The 15,168-nt window shown below is 67.3% G+C and overlaps 1 protein-coding gene across 1 annotated transcript; it reads right to left on the bottom strand.

The window, feature by feature from the left end:
- Positions 1-9: 9 nt before the first annotated feature.
- Positions 10-14,954, bottom strand: MARK4 (microtubule affinity regulating kinase 4). The gene is made up of 18 exons (XM_053968542.1): positions 14,760-14,954; positions 13,279-13,479; positions 12,517-12,570; positions 12,355-12,403; positions 11,624-11,689; positions 10,778-10,848; positions 9,884-9,940; positions 8,601-8,837; positions 7,909-8,028; positions 6,739-6,838; positions 6,539-6,648; positions 5,748-5,901; positions 4,221-4,492; positions 3,388-3,479; positions 2,532-2,792; positions 1,552-1,631; positions 639-683; positions 10-550 (listed from the first exon to the last, which is right to left on the bottom strand). Exons 1-18 carry the CDS (start codon positions 14,808-14,810, stop codon positions 486-488), a joined length of 2,085 nt encoding a protein of 694 aa, XP_053824517.1. The 5' UTR covers positions 14,811-14,954; the 3' UTR covers positions 10-485.
- Positions 14,955-15,168: the final 214 nt, after the last annotated feature.

The following is a 15,168-nucleotide window of genomic DNA, read 5'->3' as shown; positions in this document are numbered from 1 at the left end:
TCTGTGGTCCCGGGGGGGGTCCCGGGGGTACCAATCCGGTTCTGGGGGTCCCGGGGGGGGTCCCGGTCTCCTTCTGGTGGTCTCGATCCGGTCCCGGGGGTCCCGTTCTGCTCCCGGGGGGGGTCCCGGGGGAATCCAGGGGGGTCCCGATCCGGTCCCGGGGGTCTCGGGGGGGTCCCGGGGGTCCCGTTCTGCTCCCGGGGGGGTCCCGGGGGGGTCCCCGTTTCGTCCCGGGGGTCCCGTTCTGCTCCCGGGGGGGTCCCGGGGGGGTCCCGGTTTCGTCCCGGGGGGTCCCGATCCGGTCCCGGGGGTCTCGTTCTGGTGGTCTCGATCCGGTTCCGGGGGTCTCGGGGGGGTCCCGATCCGGTCCCGGGGGTCCCGTTCTGCTCCCGGGGGGGTCCCGGGGGTCCCGATCCGGTCCCGGGGGTCCCGTTCTGCTCCCGGGGGGGGTCCCGGGGCCGTTGCCCCGTGCGGGGGGGGGGGCGTCAGAGCCCCCCCCCCTCGGAGCAGCCGGGGGGCGGCTTCCGCTTGATCCCCAGGTAGATGGCAACTGGGGGGGAGGGGACAGGTGGGTCCGGGGGGGGGTCCGCGGGCCCGGGGGGGGGTCCCGGGGTGAAGGGGGGAGGGGCGGCCCCCACCTTGTGAGCGCAGGTCCCCCGATTCCCGCAGGTTCGTCTGCGACCCTGGGGGCAGGTGAGGGGTGGGGGGGGGTGTCAGGGGTGGGGTGGGGGGGAGAAACCCCCAAAATAACCCCCAGCCCCCACCCCCCCCCCCAAAAAAAAAAAAAAATCCCATCCCAAAAAAATCCCAGTCCAAAAAAATCCCAGTCCAAAAAAACCCACCGCAAAATAACCCCGATCCCCCCCCTAAAAAAATACCACAACCCCAAAAAATCTCTCAGACTCCCCGAAAATCCCACCCCAAAAAAATCCCACCCCAAAAAAATCCCAGTCCAAAAAATCACACCCCAAAAAATCACACCCCAAAAAAATCCCACCCCAAAAAATCACACCCCAAAAAATCCCCCAATCCCAAAAAATCCCAGTCCAAAAAAATCCCCCAACCCCAAAAAAATCCCAGTCCAAAAAAATCCCCCAACCCCAAAAAAATCCCAGTCCAAAAAATCCCCCAACCCCAAAAATCCCACCCCAAAATAACCCCGATCCCCCCCCCCAAAAAAATACCACAACTCCAAAAAATCCCCCAACCCCAAAAAAATCCCAGTCCCCCAAAAACCCCACCCCAAAAAATCCCCCAGTCCCCCAAAAACCCCACCCCAAAATCCCCCAGCCCCAAATCCCCCCCCAAAAAGCACTGGGGCCACTGGGACAGGTGCCCCAGGTGCCCCCCCAGGTGTCCCAGGTGCCCCCCCAGGTGTCCCAGGTGCCCCAGGTGCCCCCCCAGCTGCCCCAGGTGCCCCAGGTGCCCCCCCAGGTGCTGCCCAGGTGTCCCCCCAGGTATCTCAGGTGTCCCAGGTGCCCCCCCAGGTGCCCCAGGTGCCCCCCCAGGTGTCCCAGGTGTGCCCCCAGGTGCTGCCCAGGTGCCACTCACGGATCTTGGTGGTGCCGGGGCCGGGCGTGGCCGAGACGCAGCGATTGGAGCTCTGGCGGCGCGAGGGGTCGAGGGACACCCTGGGACAGGTGAGGGGACAGGTGAGGGGACAGGTGAGCAGGGACAGGACCCAGCCAGGTGAGGGGACAGTTGAGGGGACAGGTGAGCAGGGACAGGTGAGCAGGGACAGAACCCACCCAGGTGAGCAGGGACAGGTGAGCAGGGACAGGTGAGCAGGGAGAGAACCCACCCAGGTGAGCAGGGACAGGTGAGCAGGGACAGGTGAGCAGGGAGAGAACCCACCCAGGTGAGGGGACAAGACCCAAACAGGTGAGCAGGGACAGCGGGCGAGGCTCAGGTGAGCAGGACGGAGCCGGCCAGGTGAGAAGGAGGAGGAGCAGGAGGGGACAAAGGCCCAGGTGAGAAGGAGGAGGAAGACGAAGACCCCAGGTGAGCAGGAAAAGGGGTGAACCCCCCAGGTGAGGAAGAGGAGCCCCCAAGGTGTGTCTGGCCCTGCCCAGGTGTGTCTGGCCTTGCCCAGGTGTGTCTGACCCCCCCAGGTGTGTCTGGCCCCCCCAGGTGTGTCTGGCCCCCCCAGGTGCGCTCACCTGCGGGTCAGCTTGGAGGTGATGTGAGCCCCCCCAGGTGTGTCTGACCCCCCAGGTGTGCCTGGCCCTGCCCAGGTGACCCCCCCAGGTGTGTCTGACCCCCCAGGTGACCCCCCAGGTGCGCTCACCTGCGGGTCAGCTTGGAGGTGATGTGAGCCCCCCAGGTGCGTCTGACCCCCCAGGTGTGTCTGGCCCCCCCAGGTGTGTCTGACTCCCCAGGTGTGTCTGGCCCCCCCAGGTGTGTCTGACCCCCCAGGTGTGTCTGGCCCCCCCAGGTGTGTCTGACCCCCCAGGTGTGTCTGACCCCCCCAGGTGTGTCTGACCCCTCCAGGTGTGTCTGACCCCCCAGGTGACCCCCCCAGGTGCGCTCACCTGCGGGTCAGCTTGGAGGTGATCTTGCTCAGCAGCGTGGCCGTGGGGCGGGGCCGGGGGGAGGCGGCGGCGGGGGCGGGGGGGGGCGAGGCGGGGGGAGGGGCTCCCGCGCCCCCCCCCCGGCGCTCGCGCCCGGCCCCGCCCCCGGCCCCGCCCCCCCCGTGGAAGGTGCTGCGGGCGGAGCAGCCGCGGGCCAGGTGCGCCAGGTGAGCCCCGCCCAGCGAGTGGCTGGAGGGGGACGGCGGCGGGCGGGACGGCAGGCTGGCGGGGGGGGACAGGTGACGTCACACAGGTGACAACACACAGGTGACATCACAAACACACAGGTAACATCACACAGGTGACATCACACAGGTGACATCACACAGGTGATACCACACACAGGTGACATCACAGGTGACCTCACAAACACACAGGTAACACGCACAGGTGACATCACACAGGTGACCCCACAGGTGACGTCACAGGTCACGTCACACAGGTGACCCCACAAACACACAGGTAACACGCACAGGTAACACGCACAGGTGACATCACACAGGTGACGTCACAGGTGATGTCACGGGTGACACCAGAGGTGACAATCACACCCACAGGTGATTCCCACAGGTGACAGCACACACACAGGTGACCCCACAGCTGAGACCCGCAGGTGAGACACCCCCACCCACACACACAGGTGACACCCAAAGGTGGCTCCTGAGACCCACAGGTGACCCCACAGGTGATGTCACAGGTGACCACACAGGTGACATCCACAGGTGATTTTGGGGTGATTTTGGGGCGATTTTGGGGTGATTTGGGTTGATTTCAGGGGATTTCAGGTGTGCCAGGTGCACCAGGTGTGCCCTCTCACCTGTCCTTGCCGTTGGGCAGCAGCAGGTGCCGCTCGCCCCCCGAGCACACGTAGGTGTTCCTGCGGCCCATCACGCTGGGGGGCACGTGGGGCTGGGGGGACAGGGGGGCACCTGAGCTCACCTGGGCTCACCTGAGCTCACCCCAGAGCCACAGGGACCCCCCCCCTGCAGCTCTTCTCCCCTTCCCCAGGTGTGCCCAGGTGCCCCCCAGGTGTCACCCAGGTATCCCAGGTGTGCCCAGGTGTCCCCCCGGGTGTGCCCAGGTGTGCCCAGGTGTCCCCCCAGCCCCCCCCCAAGTGTGCCCAGGTGCCCCCCAGGTATCCCAGGTGTGCCCAGGTGTCCCCCCGGGTGTGCCCAGGTGCGCACTGCGCAGTCCGGGTGCCCCCAGCGCCCCCCCAGGTGTCCCCCCAGGTGTGCCCAGGTGTGCCCAGGTGTGCCCAGGTGCGCACCGCGCAGTCCGGGTGCCCCCCAGGTATCCCCCAGCGCCCCCCCAGGTGTGCCCCCAGGTATCCCAGGTGTGCCCAGGTGTCCGCCCAGGTGCGCACCGCGCAGTCCGGGTGGCCCCAGCCCCCCCCAGGTGTGCCCCCAGGTATCCCAGGTGTGCCCAGGTGTGCCCAGGTGCGCACCGCGCAGTCCGGGTGGCCCCAGCCCCCCCCAGGTGCCCCCCCAGGTATCCCAGGTGCCCCCCAGGTATCCCAGGTGCCCACCCAGGTGTGCCCAGGTGCGCACCGCGCAGTCCGGGTGCCCCCCCAGGTATCCCAGGTGCCCCCCAGGTATCCCAGGTGCCCCCCCAGGTGTGCCCAGGTGTGCCCAGGTGTGCCCAGGTGCGCACCGCGCAGTCCGGGTGCCGCTCGGGGATCTCGGCCTTGTTGGGGTTGTGGGCGCTGCTGACCAGGGGGGAGGGGGGAGGGGCGGCCCCGCCCCCTCGCCCCGCCCCCCCGGGACACGCCCCCCCGGAGCCGCCGCTGCCGCGCCGCGCCGGAGCCACGCCCCCGCCGGGCGCGGCCACGCCCCCGGCCACGCCCCCTTCCCGCAGCTCCGCGGGGGGGGCGGCGCCGGGGGGGCTGCGGCGGGGCGGGGCCGAGGAGGAGGGGGCGGGGCCACCTGCGGGGTCACAGAGAGGTCACACGGGGGGGGGGGGGGGGGGTGGGTCACACCCCCCCCGGGACCCCCCCAGGGGATCCCCAGGGTCCCCCCCAGTGTCCCCCCAGTGTCCCCCCAGTCTCCCCAGTGTCCCCAGTGTCCCCAAAGTCCCTCCAGTGTCCCCAGCATCCCCCCAGTGTCCCCAATGTCCCCCAGTGTCCCCAGTGCCACTCACAGAAGTCGCTGTGCCCCCTCAATGTCCCCCAGTGTCCCCAATGTCCCCCAGTGTCCCCAGTGTCCCCAATGTCCCCCAGTGTCCCCAGTGCCACTCACAGAAGTCGCTGTGCCCCCTCAATGTCCCCCAGTGTCCCCAATGTCCCCCAGTGTCCCCAGTGTCCCCAATGTCCCCCAGTGTCCCCAGTGCCACTCACAGAAGTCGCTGTGCCCCCTCAATGTCCCCCAGTGTCCCCAATGTCCCCCAGTGTCCCCAGTGTCCCCAATGTCCCCCAGTGTCCCCAGTGTCCCCAGTGCCACCCACAGAAGTCGCTGTGCCCCCAGTGTCCCCCAATGTCCCCCCAATGTCCCCAGTGCCATCCCAGTGTCCCCAGTGCCACTCACAGAAGTCGCTGTCCCCCCTCAATGTCCCCAATGTCCCCCAAGCTCACCAGTGTCCCCAGTGTCCCCCCCAGTGCCCCCCAGTGTCCCCAGTGTCCCCAGTGCCCCCCAGTGTCCCCAGTGTCCCCCAGTTTCCCCAATGTCCCCCAGTGTCCCCAGTGTCCCCAATGTCCCCCAATGTCCCCCAGTGTCCCCAGTGTCCCCCCAGTGTCCCCAATGTCCCCCAGTGTCCCCAATGTCCCCAGTGTCCCCCAGTGTCCCCAATGTCCCCCAGTGTCCCCCAGTTTCCCCAATGTCCCCCAGTGTCCCCAGTGTCCCCAGTGCCACTCACAGAAGTCGCTGTGCCCCCAGTGTCCCCAATGTCCCCCCAGTGTCCCCAATGTCCCCCCAGTGTCCCCAATGTCCCCCAGTGTCCCCAGTGTCCCCAGTGCCACTCACAGAAGTCACTGTCCCCCCTCAATGTCCCCCAGTGTCCCCAATGTCCCCCAGTGTCCCCAGTGTCACTCACAGAAGTCGCTGTGCCACCAGTGTCCCCAATGTCCCCCCAGTGTCCCCAGTGTCCCCAGTGTCCCCAATGTCCCCCAGTGTCCCCAATGTCCCCCAGTGTCCCCCAGTTTCCCCAATGTCCCCCAGTGTCCCCAGTGTCCCCAGTGCCACTCACAGAAGTCGCTGTGCCGCCGCTGCCGGTGGTGGCCCCCCCCGCGCTGTCCCTTGCCGTGCGTCCCCGACGTCCCCGACTTGGTGGCACCATTGGGCGCCTCGGCCGGGCCCCGCGGCCGCGACAGGGACAGGGACAGGCCAGTGCCACCCTCGGGCTGTCACCGGGGTCACCGTGTCACCGGGGTCACCGTGTCACCGGGGTCACAGTGTCACCAGGGTCACAGTGTCACCGGGGTCACCGTGTCACCGGGGCCATTGTCACCCACCCCAGGGACAGGGACAGGCCAGTGCCACCCTCGGGCTGCCACCGGGGTCACCGTGTCATCAACGTCCCCAGTGTCCCCAGATGTCCCCCCAAAGTCCCCAAGGCCCAAATGCCCCTGATGTCCCCGATGTCCCCAATCCTCCCAAATGTCCCCAATCTTCCCAATGTCCCCAATCTTCCCAATGTCCCCAGTCCCCCCAGTGTCCCCAATGTCCCCAGTGTCACCCACCTCTCCCCGGCGCCCCAGCAGCAGGTAGGTGGCCGTGTCCCTGATGTCCCCAATGTCCCCAATCCTCCCCCATGTCCCCAGTCCCCCCGATGTCCCTGATGTCCCCAATCCCCCCGATGTCCCCAATCCCCCCGATGTCCCCAATTTCCCCAGTGTCCCCGATGTCACCCACCTCTCCCCGGCGCCCCAGCAGCAGGTAGGTGGCCGTGTCCCTGATGTCCCCAATGTCCCCAATGTCCCCAATCCCCCCGATGTCCCCAGTGTCCTCAGTCCCCCCAGTGTCCCCAGTGTCACCCACCTCTCCCCGGCGCCCCAGCAGCAGGTAGGTGGCCGTCACCTCGTTGTACTTGTGGGTGCTCAGCGCCTCCTTGATCTCCTCCCTCGTGTACCCCATGCCCACCATCACCTCTGGGGACGGGGGGACAGGGCGGTGTCACCGCGCCGGCCGCTGTCCCCGCGGTGTCCCCGCGGTGTCCCCGGGGTCCCCGTGTCCCTCACCGATGCGCTTGGTGTCCCCAAAGTCCTCCTGGGGCTCCGTGTAGGGCGTCAGCTCGTCACCCTCGTAGCCGATGTTGATCCATTTGTCCTTCATGATTTGCTGGGGGTGGGGGGGGGACACGGGGACATCAGAGGGACGTGGGGACATCGGAGGGACACGGGGACATGGGTGGGACACGGGGACATGGGTGGGACACGGGGACACGGGCGGCAGAGGGGTGACGGGGGTGGCAGAAGGGGGACATGGGACACCGCAGGGGGACAGGGGTGGCACTGGGGGGGACATGGGACACCCCCAGACCCCTTCGGGACCTCCCAGGTCCCTCCCAGATCCCCTGAGACCGCTCAAAACTGCCCCAAAACCATCCTAAAACCCCTCAAACCCCCCAAAACCTCCCCAAACCCCTCCCAGACCCCCTGAGACCCCATCAAAACCACCCCAAAACCCTCAAAACGGCCCCAAAACCCTCAGAACAGCCCCAAAACTGCCCCAAACACCTCAAAACCACCCCAAAATCCCTCAAAACCTCCCCAAACCCCTCCCAGAACCCCTGAGACCCCCCAAAACCACCCAAAAACCCCCAATGCCCTCAAAGGACCCCCCAAAACCACCCCAACCCCCCCAAAACTGCCCCAAACCCCCTCTAAACCACCCCAAACCCCCTCAAAACCTGCCCCAAACCACCCGAAAACCACCCCAAACCCACCCCAAGCCCCGCAGGATCCCCAAACCCCCTCCAAACCACCCCAAACCTGCCCCAAACCCCCCAAAAACTGTCCCAAACCCCCTCAAAACCCCCCAAAACCCACCCCAAACCCCCTCAAAACTGCCCCAAAACCGCCCCAAACCACCCCAAACCCACCCCAAGCCCCGCAGGATCCCCAAACCCCCTCCAAACCACCCCAAACCCCCCAAACCCGCCCCAAACCCCCTCAAAACCCCCCCAAAACCGCCCCAAAACCACCCACACCTGCCCCAAACCCCCTCTAAACCACCCCAAAACTCCTCAAAACCCCCCAAAACCCGCCCCAAAACCGCCCCAAAACCACCCACACCTGCCCCAAACCCCCTCTAAACCACCCCAAAACTCCTCAAAACCCCCCAAAACCCCTCCAAACCACCCCCCAAGCCCCGTCAGGACCCCCGGGCCCCCCCCGGGCCCCCCAGACCTCGAGGGTGCAGCGCTTGGCGGGGTTGAGCACCAGGAAGCGGCGCAGGATGTTCTCGCAGTCCGTGGACATGTAGAAGGGCACGCGGTACTTGCCCCGCAGGACGCGCTCCCGCAGCTCCTGGGGGGGACACGGGGGTCACCCGGGGTCACCCGGGGTCACCCGGGGTCACCTGGGGTCACCCGGGGTCACCCAGGGTCAGGGGATTTGGGGCGGGGGGCACAGAGGGGACACGCGGAGGAGGGGACGCAGGAGGGGCCCTGGGGCTGCTGGAGGGGGGACACGGGTGACAGGAGTGGACAGGAGGGGACAGCAGGTGGCCGTGACCATGCTTTGTCCATCAGGGGTCACCCGGGGTCAGGGAATTTGGGGCAGGGGGCACAGAGGGGACACGCGGAGGAGGGGACGCAGGAGGGGCTCCTGGAGGGGCCACGGGGGGACACGAGGGGACAGGAGGGGACAGGAGGGGACAGGAGGTGACCATAGGTGACAATTGGCACCGGTCACCTCCAGGCCACGCCCACCACAGTGACCAGGTGACCCCTGAGGGGTCACAGGGGGTGGCCGAGCAGGGTCAGGGCCGAGTGACCGGGCGGTGCCGGGAGGTGACCACAGGTGACAGGAGGTGACCACAGGTGACAGGAGGTGACCGGGCGGTGACAGGAGGTGGCCGGGCCGCGCCCAGCGGTCACCTTGAGGTTGTGGCCGTCGAAGGGCAGCGAGCCGCTGACCAGCGTGTAGAGGATGACCCCCAGGCTCCAGATGTCCACCTCGGGCCCGTCGTACTTCTTGCCCTGGAAGAGCTCGGGGGCGGCGTAGGGCGGCGAGCCGCAGAACGTGTCCAGCTTGGAGCCCCGCGAGAACTCGTTGCTGAAGCCGAAATCGGCGATCTTGATGTTGGCGTCGGCGTCCAGCAGCAGGTTCTCGGCCTGAGGACAGCGGGGACATCGGTGGGGACAGGGACATTGCCATAAGAACGGGGACACTGGGATGGGGACAGTGGCACAGGGACACTGGGACAGGGACACTGGGATGGGGACAGTGGCACAGGGACACTGGGATGGGGACACTGGGACGGGGACACTGGGATGGGGACAGTGGCACAGGGACACTGGGTCAGGGACACTGGGATGGGGACACAGGATGGGGACACTGGGATGGGATGTTGATGTTGGCGTCGGTGTCCAGCAGCAGGTTCTCGGCCCGGGGACACTGGGGACATGGGGACAGGGCCACCAGGATGGACACAGGACAGGGACACAGGGACAGGGACACGAGAATGGACATGAGGACATCGGGGCAGGGACACAGGTACAAGGACACCGGGACAAGGACACAGGGACACGGACATGGGGACACCGGGATGGACGTGGGGACACCGGGATGGACACAGGGACACAGGGACAAGGACACTGGGACAAGGACACTGGGACACCAGGATGGACGTGGGGACACCAGGACGGACACGGGGACACTGGGACAAGGACACGAGGACACCGGGATGGACATGGGGACACTGGGACAAGGACATGGGGACAAGGACACGGGGACACCGGGACAGACACGGGGACACCGGGACGGACACGGGGACACCGGGATGGACATGGGGACACTGGGACAAGGACATGGGGACAAGGACACGGGGACACCGGGACGGACACAGGGACACAGGGACAAGGACACAGGGACACCGGGATGGACGTGGGGACACTGGGACAAGGACATGGGGACAAGGACACGGGGACACCGGGACAGACACGGGGACACTGGGATGGACACGGGGACAAGGACATGGGGACAAGGACACAGGAACACCGGGACAGACACGGGGACACCGGGACGGACACGGGGACACCGGGACGGACACGGGGACACCGGGACAAGGACACAGGGACACCGGGACGGACATGGGGACGTCCCCCCCCCCGCCGTGGTGCCACCCCGCGTGTCCCCCCCCGGTGTCCCCGTGTCCCACCTTGAGGTCCCTGTGCACGATGTTCTTCTGGTGGCAGTAGTGCACGGCCGAGACGATCTGGGCACAGGGGGTGGCACTGTCACCGCCGGTCCCCGGCGGGTCCCCAGCCCCTCGCACACGTCCCCAGACACGGCCAGGATGTCCCCAAACCCCCCAGGATGTCCCCAAACCCCCCAGGATGTCCCCAGACCCCTCCCCAATGTCCCCAGACCCCCAGGTTGTCCCCAAACCCCCCTGGATGTCCCGAGACCCCTCTCCAATGTCCCCAGACCCCTCCCCAATGTCCCCAAATCCCTCCCCAATGTCCCCAAAGCCCCCTGGATGTCCCCAGACCCCTCTCCAATGTCCCCAAACCCCCACAGAATGTCCCCCCGATGTCCCCAAACCCCCCCTGGATGTCCTCAAACCCCCCAGGATGTCCCCAAACCCCCCTGGATGTCCCCAGACCCCTGCCCAATGTCCCCAAGCCCCCCCTGGATGTCCCCAAATCCCTCCCCAATGTCCCCAAACCCCTCCCCGATGTCCCCAGACACCCCCAGGATGTCCCCAGACCCCTCCCCAATGTCCCCAGACTCCCCCCGGGGGTGTCCCCAAGCTCCCCCAGAATGTCCCCAAATCTCTCCAGGGTGTCCCCAACCCATCCCTGATGTCCCCAGACCCCCCAGGTTGTCCCCAAACCCCCCTGGATGTCCCCAAAGCCCCCTGGATGTCCCCAGACCCCTCCCCAATGTCCCCAAATCCCTCCCCAATGTCCCCAAACCCCCCCAGAATGTCCCCCCGATGTCCCCAAACCCCTCCCCGATGTCCCCAGACCCCTGAGGTTGTCCCCAAGCCCCCCCCGATGTCCCCAAGCCCCCCCCGATGTCCCCAAGCCCCCCCCCAGGATGTCCCCACCTGTCTGAACTTGGCCCGCGCCTCCTTCTCCTTCATCCTCCCGTGGGACACCAGGTAATCGAACACCTCACCTGGAGGGGCACACCTGGGTGAGCCGGACCCCAAAACCCCCCAAAATAATCCCCAAAATCCCCCAAAAAAATCCCCCAAAATCCCACACCTGGGTGAGCCGGACCCAAAATCCCCAACCCCCCCCCGCTAAAAAATCCCCAAAATCCCCCAAAATCCCACACCTGGGTGAGCCACACCTGGAAGAGGTCTTGGTGGCATCCCCAGGTGTGTCCCCAGCTGTCCCAGGTGTATCCCCATTGTCCCCAGCTGTCCCAGGTGCACCCCCAGGTGTGTTCCAGCTGTCCCAGGTGTGTCCCAGGTGTGTCCCCAGCTGTCCCAGGTGTGTGCCCAGGTGTCCCCATCTGTCCCAGGTGCGTGCCCAGGTGCCCCCAGGTGTGCCCAGGTGTGCCCAGGTGTGCCCAGGTGTCCCCATCTGTCCCAGGTGTGTCCCAGGTGTGCCCAGGTGTGTCCCAGGTGCGTGCCCAGGTGTGTCCCAGCTGTCCCAGGTGCGTGCCCAGGTGTGCCCCCAGGTGTGCCCAGCTGTCCCAGGTGTGCCCAGGTGCGTGCCCAGGTGTGTGCCCAGGTGTGCCCAGGTGCGTGCCCAGGTGTGCCCAGGTGCGTGCCCAGGTGTGCCCAGCTGTCCCAGGTGTGCCCAGGTGTGCCCAGGTGCGTGCCCAGCTGTCCCAGGTGTGCCCAGGTGTGTTCCCAGGTGTTCCCAGCTGTCCCAGGTGTGCCCAGGTGCGTGCCCAGGTGTGCCCAGGTGTGCCCAGGTGTGCCCAGGTGCGCGGTGCCCACCTGCGCTGGCGTACTCCATGACCAGGTAGAGCGTCTTCTCCGTCTCGATCACCTCAAACAGCTTCACTGGGGGGGGGGTCAGCGGGACCCTCCCCAAAACAGGACCCCTCCCCAATTCTGGGACCCCTCCCCGAAATCGGGACCCTCCCCAAAACTGGGACCCCTCCCCAATTCTGGGACCCCTCCCCAATTCTGGGACCCCTCCCCAAAACCGGGACCCTCCCCAATTCCAGGGACCCCTCCCCAATTCTGGGACCCTTCCCCAAAACCGGGACCCTCCCCAAAACCGGGACCCTTCCCCAATTCAGGGACCCCTCCCCAATCCAGGGACCACTCCCCGAAACGGGGACCCCTCCCCAAAACCGGGACCCCTCCCCAATTCCAGGGACCCCTCCCCAATTCCAGGGACCCCTCCCCAATTCTGGGACCCCTCCCCAAAACCGGGACCCTCCCCAATTCTGGGACCCCTCCCCAAAACTGGGACCCTCCCCAAAACCAGGATTCCTCCCCAAAACAGGGACCCCTCCCCAATTCCAGGGACCCCTCCCCAATTCTGGGACCCCTCCCCAATTCCAGGGACCCCACCCCAAAATGGGAACCCCTCCCCAAAACCAGGACCCCTCCCCAATTCCTCTGACCCTCCCCATTTCCAGAACCCCTCCCCAATTCGGGAACCCCTCCCCATTTTGGGGACCCCTCCCCATTTTGGGGACCCCTCCCCGCCCCCTCACCGATGTTGGGGTGGTTCAGCCCCTTCATGATCCGAACTTCCCGAAACAGCTGGGGGGGGGGAGGGGAGGGGTCAGCGGGGCTGGGGACCCCTCCCCAAATGAGGGGACCCCTCCCCAAATGAGGGGAGCACCCCCCCGGAGCCCCCCGGGACCCCTCCCCACCTTCTGCAGGCTCGTGGGGTTCAGCTGGGTCTTGTCGATGATTTTGATGGCGACCTAAAAAGGGGAGGGGGCGCTGAGGGGACCCCCGGAGACCCCCCCGGGACCCCCAAAATTGACCTGGGACCCCCGGAGACCCCCCCGGGACCCCCAAAATTGACCTGGGACCCCCAGAGACCCCCCCCGGGACCCCCAAAATTGACCTGGGACCCCCGGAGACCCCCCTGGGACCTCCAAAATTGACCTGGGACCCCCGGAGACCCCCCTGGGACCTCCAAAATTGACCTGGGACCCCCGGAGACCCCCCTGGGACCTCCAAAATTGACCTGGGACCCCCAGAGACCCCCAAATTCACCTGGGACCCCCCCAAATTCACCTGGGACCCCCCTGGGACTCCCCCAATTCACCTGAGCCCCCTCCCACCACCCCAAACCCCCCCTGAACCCCCTCCCACCACCCCAAATCACCCTTGAGCCCCCTCCCCAAACCCCTGAGCCCCCTCCCATCACTTCCGAGCCCCCTCCCACCACCCCAAATCACCCCCGAGCCCCCTCCCCAGCCCCTCCCCAGCCCCCCGAGCCCCCTCCCACCACCCCAAACCCCCCCCGGCCCCTCCCCAGCCCCCCGAGCCCCCTCCCACCACCCCAAATCACCGCCAAACCCCCTCCCATCACCCCCAAACCCCCTCCCACCACCCCAAACCCCCCCCGAGCCCCCTCCCACCACCCCAAACCCCCTCCCCAGCCCCCCGAGCCCCCTCCCCACCTCTCGGCCGGTCAGCACGTGCCGGGCCAGCTTGACCTTGGCGAAGTTGCCCTTGCCGATGGTCCGCAGCAGGCGGTAGTTGCCCACGTGGGGGGGCTCCTCGGCCCCCAGCGAGTTCCGGCCCCGGGGGGCGCCGGCCCCGCGCCCCGACCACCCCCCCCCGGCCTTCTCGGGGCGCCCGCTGCCCCCCGGGCCCGCCAGCTGTGCCGGGGGGAGAGGGGGGGGCTGTGAGACCCCCACCCCAAATGGGGGTCACCCCGAAAAATCACCTAAAATACCCCAGTGAGACCCCCCCCTAAAATATCCCAGTGAGACCCCCCCCTAAAATACCCCAGTGAGACCCCCCCCAAAATATCCCAGTGAGACCCCCCCCTAAAATACCCCAGTGAGACCCCCCCCTAAAATACCCCAGTGAGACCCCCCCCTAAAATATCCCAGTGAGACCCCCGCCCCGTGTGGGGGTCACCACAAAAATACCCTGATTATAACAGTGAGACCCCTGCCCCAATTATCCCAGTGAGACCCCCGCCCCAAATGGGGGTCACCCCAAAAAATCACCTAAAATGTCCCACTGAGACCCCCGCCCCAAATTATGGGGTCACCCCTAAAAATCACCCCAATTATCCCAGTGAGACCCCCACCAAAAATACCCTGAAATATCCCAGTGAGACCCCCCCCAAAATATCCCAGTGAGACCCCCGCCCTGCATGGGGGCCACCCCAAAAATCACCTAAAATACCCCAGTGAGACCCCCGCCCCACGTGGGGTCACCCCAAAAATACCCTTAATTATCCCAGTGAGACCCCCCCCAAAAATATCCCAGTGAGACCCCTGCCCCAATTACGGGCTCACCCCTGAGACCCCCACCCGAAACACCACAGAGAGACCCCCCGGGCCAGCCCCGGGACCCCTCCCCAAATTACGGCTGGGGGGGGGAGGGGAACCCCCCGAAATGACCGGGATGGGGAGCGAGACCCCCCCCCAAAAAAAAAAAACCCGAGACCCCTCCCCAAAATCTCGGGGTGAGCCCCCAGACCCATCACAGCGCGAGAGACCCCGGGCCCCCCCCCAAACCCTCCCGGAGACCCCCGGGACCGCCCCAAATCCATTCCCGGGGCTCCCCGGTGCCCCCAAACCCCTCCCGGTTCCTCCCGGTGCCCCCCCCGGTACCGGCCCAGCCCCTCCCGGTGCCCCGGCCGCTCTCAGACCCCTCCCCCGGTGTGCCCAAACCCCTCCCGGTATCCCCAAACCCCTCCCGGTGTCCCCAAACCCCTCCCGGTTCCCTCCAACCCCTCCCGGTTCCTCCCGGTGCCCCCCCCGGTTCCTCCCGGTGTCCCCCGGTACCCCCCAGCCCCCTCCCGGTACCACCCCTCCCTCTCCCGCTGCCCGCACCGCCCCTCCCCATCCCCCCCCCGGTACCCCCCGGTTCCTCCCGGTGCCCCCCCCCGGTGCCGCTGCCCCCCCCCCCCCCCGCCCCTCACCGTGTCCGCGTTGCGCTCGTTCCCCGCCGCCAGGGCGGAGCGCGAGGACATGGTCCCGGCCCGGGGGGCACCGGGGGGCGGCGGGGGGCACCGGGAGGGGCGGTGCCGCTGCCGGCGGTCCCGTTCCCGGGGGTGCTCCCGTTACCGGGGGGGGCGGAGGGGCCGGGCCGGGGCGGCCATGGCGGCCATGGCGCCGGAACCGGAAGTTGGTGGGCGGGGCCTCGCCCATAAAAGGAGCGGTCGCTGCGGGGAGAGGAGGGGCGCTGGCCCCGCCCACGGCGCGGAGCGGACCAATCAGAACGCGCCGCCCGGGCATGGAGACAGCTGGGCGCGCCCCGGGGAGGGGGCGTGGCCGAGCGCGGGCGGCGCGGCGCGATTGGCTGCGCGCTGGCCAATGGGAAGGGAGAGC

The sequence above is a fragment of the Vidua chalybeata genome, chromosome 35 (assembly GCF_026979565.1).
Source record: "Vidua chalybeata isolate OUT-0048 chromosome 35, bVidCha1 merged haplotype, whole genome shotgun sequence".
Classification (NCBI taxonomy): Eukaryota; Metazoa; Chordata; class Aves; order Passeriformes; family Viduidae; genus Vidua; species Vidua chalybeata.
This window is presented reverse-complemented; position numbering and strand designations above follow the sequence as displayed.